The sequence below is a fragment of the Martes martes genome, assembly GCF_963455335.1.
Source record: "Martes martes genome assembly, chromosome: 3".
NCBI classification, from domain to species: domain Eukaryota; kingdom Metazoa; phylum Chordata; class Mammalia; order Carnivora; family Mustelidae; genus Martes; species Martes martes.
In genome coordinates, this window is record NC_137890.1 from 151664116 (window position 1) to 151670115 (window position 6000).

The 6000-nt window shown below is 57.1% G+C and overlaps 1 protein-coding gene across 1 annotated transcript in view; it reads right to left on the reverse strand.

Moving 5' to 3' along the window:
- TWIST2 (twist family bHLH transcription factor 2) overlaps nt 1-660 on the reverse strand; it is a 50638-nt gene extending 49978 nt beyond the window's left edge. Inside the window, exon 1 of the mRNA XM_080799188.1 lies at nt 19-660. Coding sequence (XP_080655314.1) covers nt 54-536 — 483 coding nt within the window. The 5' untranslated portion in view covers nt 537-660 and the 3' untranslated portion in view covers nt 19-53. The remainder of the gene's footprint in view (nt 1-18) is intronic.
- Between the last annotated feature and the right edge of the window lie 5340 nt (nt 661-6000).

Sequence of the window (6000 nt, forward strand, 5' to 3'; positions counted from 1 at the left end):
CGCGCGCGCAGCACCTACCCTGGCGCGCGGGTCCGGACGTGGGTGGCGCGGCGCTAGTGGGAGGCGGACATGGACCACGCGCCCTCCATGCGCCACACGGAGAAGGCGTAGCTGAGGCGCTCGTGGGCCACGTAGCTGCAGCTGGTCATCTTATTGTCCATCTCGTCGCTCTGCAGGACTTGGTAGAGGAAGTCTATGTACCTGGCGGCCAGCTTGAGAGTCTGGATCTTGCTGAGCTTGTCCGAGGGCAGCGTGGGGATGATCTTGCGCAGCGCGGCGAAGGCCTCGTTGAGCGACTGGGTGCGCTGGCGCTCACGCACGTTGGCCAGGATGCGCTGGCTCTGCAGCTCCTCGAAGGACTGCGCGCTCGGGCTGCCCTTCTTGCCGCGCTTGCCTGGGGTCGGGCTGCCATCTTCGCTCGACTTCTTGCTGTAGCGCCGCTTCCGGCCAAAGCGCTTGGGCTGCCTCTCGAGCTCCTCCTCGCTGGTGCCCAGGCTGTCCACGGGGGACACGGGCGAGCTGGAGCCCTCCTCCATGGCGCCCGCCCGGCGCGCTTGGGGCTGGGGGCGCCGGGCGCCGAGCGCGCGCCGCTGCCCAATCCCGCGGTCGCCAAGCACACCCTCTCCGAGTTGCTCGAGAGGCTCTGATTTCAAGGCCGGCTTGTGCAAAACCGAGGTCTCCGGGAGAGGAAGTTATTCTAACTTTTTTGGAAACTCTAGCCGGGCTGGGTTGCTAAATAGTTGTCAGGAGCGAGGGCGGCGCGCTGATTGGCCGCGGCAGCCGGGGGCTGGACGAGTTTTGGGGCCTTCGCCCGCCGCCCCCGCCCCCCGGCGCGGCACTTTCAGTTTTGCCTCCCCTTTCGGCCCCGGCCGCGGCGGGCACCCCGGAGGCCCGGCCCTAGAGCGCCGCCGGAGCCCCAGCCGGCATCCGACCGCTCTCCCGCCGCCCGGCGCCCTGGGCATTACCGACCTGCTTTGTCTGCTCCTTAACGTGGAGGTCGGGCCCCGCCAGGCTGCGGGATCTCCCGGGGCGCGAGGGACGCGAGGGGCACGGGAGCCGAGTCCTACCCTAGATGCGCTCCCAGGAGGTGAGGACGAGGCGGGGAGCCCCAGGGGTGCTCCGGCCTCTGCTCTCCTTGGCTGCCCACCGGGAGCGCCGCGAGTCCGCGCCGCGGCCCGCACACTCAGTCTGGGGTGGACGACGCGCGCGGGCAGGGGGTCCCGGCACCCGGACCACAGGCGTGCGGACACTTGAGTGCCCTCCGAGACGCCTTTGCCCACGCACGTGGCGCAAGGATCAGTGCCATGCACCGCTTCTGCCCAGGCTTCTTGTTGGGTGGCCTTTCTCACCCCAGCTTTCTGGGGATCCCGGCACCGACGCCCTTTGCAGACCTTGCTTCTAAGTGCTTTCAAACTTGAACGCCACAGCGAGCCTCTGCGGGAGCGCCGGTGCCCACTGCGCCCACCTGCTTGGCCCTGCCTGGGATGCCGGGTACGGGGCGGGGGCGACCGCTAGGCCGCCGGTGCAGGGCCCCAGCCTCTGCGCTCCTCCTCTGCTTCGCCAGTCACCAGTGGCCCGGAGGGCAGTCTGGGGAGCTGCACAGCCTCCCCTGCGCTGGGCGCCTGCAGGCAGGAGGGCGCGGGGCGGCGGGAGCCGGGGCCTGGCCTCGGCGGGCGACACCGCGGACCCCGGCTCCGCGCCATCTGGACGCCGAGCGCGGGCGCGTTTGAAGTGGTTCGGGGGGGCTCTTTGTTCGCCAGGCCGCTCTGGCTCGGGGCCTGGAGGTGGTTTACGGCTTTGATGCCTTTGAACCTATTCCCAGGTGACCCGGGCTCAATTAGGCCGGGGCCTGAGCCCGGCTGTCAGGCAAGCCGCGTGATCAAGGGCGGGTGGGTCCTTTTATTGAAGTTGAACTCGGGGCCCGCGGAGCGCTCGGCCTCCGCTGCTCCTCGGCCGCCAGGCGGGCCGCGACCACCGCGTTAGGAACCCCGCGGGCGGTGGTGAGCGGCCACGGCTGCTCAAGGCGGACATTGCCCCAGCAGCGAGCAGAGCAGAGGTCTGGGAAGAACAGGCCCTCACACGGAGGTGGCCACGTAACAACTCTGTTTGCAGTTTCTAACCCACCCGCGGGCTTCAGGATCCTGTGACTAAAGAGTCCTGCCGAGTCACCGCGTCCAGCCCCACCCCGCCCAACCGCCCCTTCCCCTGCTCTGAGAAGGCTCGGGGTTTATCCCGCTCCCTACAGCTTCTCCAAACTTCGAAAATAAATGTAAGGAAGAATGGAGAACGCGAGGGAAGCCTGCTTCCCTGCCGTCCTGCCGGCCTGGGTCGCAGCCTTTCCTGGGCTTCCTGCGTCGGAAGGGCCTGCTCCCTTCCAGACTGGGCCCAGACGCCGCGTCTGGCTCACCGCAGGACAGCAGCGACTTGCTGCTCTTTTACCAACTCCGTGTGTCCTTTAGCGTGGGGAGTCCGAAGACCCGGACCCTGTTTTGGCCCAGCTTAAATGAGCAAAGTCAGGGAGCGACTCCCTCCTGGAAGCTGGAGGGGAGGTGCCCCTCCTGCCTGAGGGCCTGCGGCACTCCCCCCCCCCCACCCCACCCACCCCAGCTCCGTCTCTCCTACTGATGATGGACAGCAGAACACTTTCTGAAAGTCAGGTTTAAAAACCCATCATTTGCCTAAATTACAGCACTAACACAGGCAGGGTAAAGGCATATGGACAAACGGCTTTGGAATCCAATGTTCGAGCTGCACATCTCTTACATGCAAGAGTCTCCTTTAAAAAATGCCCTTAAAATTTTCCCCCTGAAAAATTGCTCAGGAGGGCATATGACAAGCCTTCATGGTAATGGTTCTACCATTGCACACCTAATATTTGCAAAATAGTTCCTCTCTGTGCATGGGTGGGTGGGTGCCCACACTCCTTCCCATCTTTCTTCTGTTCCTTCTGGAACTGTAAAGCCAGGATGACCTTTCTCGGACTGTGGCAGCCCTGGTCTGTAAGACCGCTCTCAGGGGCTGTGTAGGGAAAGGGAGCCATCCACTCTGCCCGGTCCTCTAGTCCGGGGCTGGGGGATGTGTTTGGTTTGGCTGGGCAGCACAGTGCGTGGTCCCTGGATGTCTATAGAGTTAGGGCAGGAGCACCAGTTTTGGGAGCAGGCACGGCAGCAGCTTCTCCACTCCAGGATGCTTCTGGAACTGCTGTGTTCCTGGTGCAGCGAGCAAGGCAGGAGCTCGAGGGCTGCCGTACGTTCTGAAGTGAGCTCTGCCTGGAGCCTGTTTACTCAGCTCTAGGCAATTTCATCCTGTCGTCTAATAAGTTGCTTCCTGAGTGCAGTGACCAGTGTAGGCTGTTCTCTACAAAGGAACCCTGCCTAAGACCCCACCTCTGGACTGGGGTCCAGAAGGTGCACACTAGGGCTCTCCCCCGGGTGTGCCTCTTCTTGACATCACTAATGCCATTCCCTTGCAATGTGGATGAGCGCTGGCCTTTGACACACTTCGATGTCTTTAAGGTCACATCAAAGTTGTTCTTGCAACAAACTCATATTACGATGCTTTTTAACTTGGAATATATACCAAATTTCAGTTAAAACAACAGTGGGAAGAACAACCGTGGTGTAAATATGGTGGGAGAGAGAGAACAGAGTGTAGGGGTCTGGGACACAAGCCAGGCTCTTCTGCATAAACTTTGTTTTATAGATTTGACTTTGGAATCATACAAATATTTTCTGTAGCTATTTAAAAATTAAATTTAAAAAAAACCCTAAAAGTCAAAAGCAGAATGGGACAATGTGCCTAATTTTGTATCATTTCAGTGGCCTGCCCAGCACACAGGAATCACTGGAGAGAGCCGTAAACACTGTAATTGGACTCTGCATACTGGGAAGGCAAAGGGAACTGAAAAAAAAAAAAAATTTAGACAGTTCTCAACATTCATGTTTCTAGTAACAATGTTGCTGTTGTCATTCTGAAACTGTGAGCTAAGGCCAGTCAGTTATTATGTCTCTGTCTTCAAGAATCAAGATTTCCAGCCCCAAAGAAAAGAGATACAAATATGAAAGAAAAGAAATTAGGCAAGACAGGGTCATTCTAAATTTGTTGGAAATATCAGTCTAAACTCGTGATGTGTTTTCTCTTAAGCAGTGTTATTTCCTGGCCCTGGCCCCTGGAAAGATCTAGAAATGTTGATGGATGCAGTGGCAAGGAGAACCACCAGGGTTCGGATTGTGTTCTCTCCTGGAAGGAATGGCCGGCTTCAGGTCTGGGGAAAACATGTACACGAGAAGCCTGGAGCGTCTTCCTGGGTCAGAAAGCAAGGAAACAGCCGGCAGCCTGGTGAGTCATAGCGAGACTCTAGAATGTTCTAAAAGATGCCTCCATGGGCCAGAGAGGGTGCCAGGTAAGCATCAACCAGAACAAAACTACAATGGATAGGAACACATCAGATGATAAAAATCCGTGAGTTTCTAATGTTAATTGAATAAAAACTTCCTGGTCGTCTTAGGCTGCTGATGGGAAATTGAGTCTTGATTCTGAAAATTGGTAAGTAAAGGGAAAGAGTCAAGCACAGAACCAGTCTTTCTTACCAAATTATACTTCAAAGTAACAGAAGAGTTGAGGAAATGTCCTGCTCCGCAGATGGACTCCAGATAGTAAACGAGGGTGGACTGGTGGGATTACGTCACCATTCTGCAGACATCATCCATGCTAACTAACATGAGGGATTCCGACCACATCACTGGCCGCTGGGCTTGGCAGCCAGTCCCAGGAAATCCAGCACATAGTACTCGGACAAGTTAAATGGTGCCATGCGAGTGCTATCAGGTCTGGCTCTCCTGTTCTCAGAACCCCCAAAGGGCTCCTTTCATTTTTTGTAAAAGCCTGTCTTTACCATGTTCTGGAAGGCTGTCCAGGCTGGCAATCAGAATGCCCTGTCACTGATCTGACCCCCTGTCCTGGGGCTTGGGCTCACTCTCCCCACCATCCCCGCATCACTTGGGCTGCTGGTAGTCCCTCCCCCCACGGTGCAGGGACTCATGCAGGAGCCTACCTGAAACTGCCCTGGGACAGCCACAAGGTTGACCTTCTCGAAGGCTGCACATCGGTCTCATTTCTGTTTTCCCCTAACAGCTCAGAGTCTTAGCAATGTAAAACACCTCCCGTTTCATCTTCTCCCAATCAAGCAGGCTGACAGATTGTGTGGTGTTGGGCTGGGTGGGTTTCTGTCACTCCTGCCTGGCATTCCTCTCATGCCAACAGTTCCCTTGCAGCTCTAGCCTGAGATGGTCTCAGTAACAGATCTGGTAGGGAGGCTCTCAGCACGCCTCAGCCCTCCTCCATGTGACTTCTCCATCCAGCAGGCTCTTTCTCGCTGTGGACTCAGGACTCTGACCACAGTGCTCTCAAGCCTTTGCCTGGAGGGAATTTGCTGATCTCCCCTGAGCTAATTCAAATCACATGGCCAAGCCCAGATTCAAGAGTTTGACATTAAAGAGTTGATTGGCAGCTCTGTGTGTGCAGAGATGTGTGTGTGTGTGTGTGTGTGTGTGTGTGTGGATGTGCACGCAGGTAAGATCTGTGTAGTTGTGTGTATGTGTGTGCATGTGTGTGTGTACGCTAGTGAGGGGACCTGTTGTCGCTTGTAGACTTACTTTAGGATGATTAGCTGGGGCCCTGGTCATATTTGGGGGGACCCCCGCTGTTTGCCAGTGTTTTCTTTGTGACTGGCCCTATCTCCAGAGAGGAATTTTTGACCTCCTGCTCTGGAACATCAGCCTGGGTTCCAGAGTGCTGGAACCCAGGGAGGGAAGAGGCCTGAAAGGAGCTCTTGCCATTCAGAAAATGGATTTCCACACATGCCCTGTTTTCAGTACAGGCTCTCCCATTTCCTCTCCTCTCTTCACTGCCTGGTACCCCCATCTGAAACTTCTCTGGCTCACATTCTCCAAGGGAACACCCAGCTCCCTCCAGGGTTGCACCAGTCCTCTTAGCAATGGA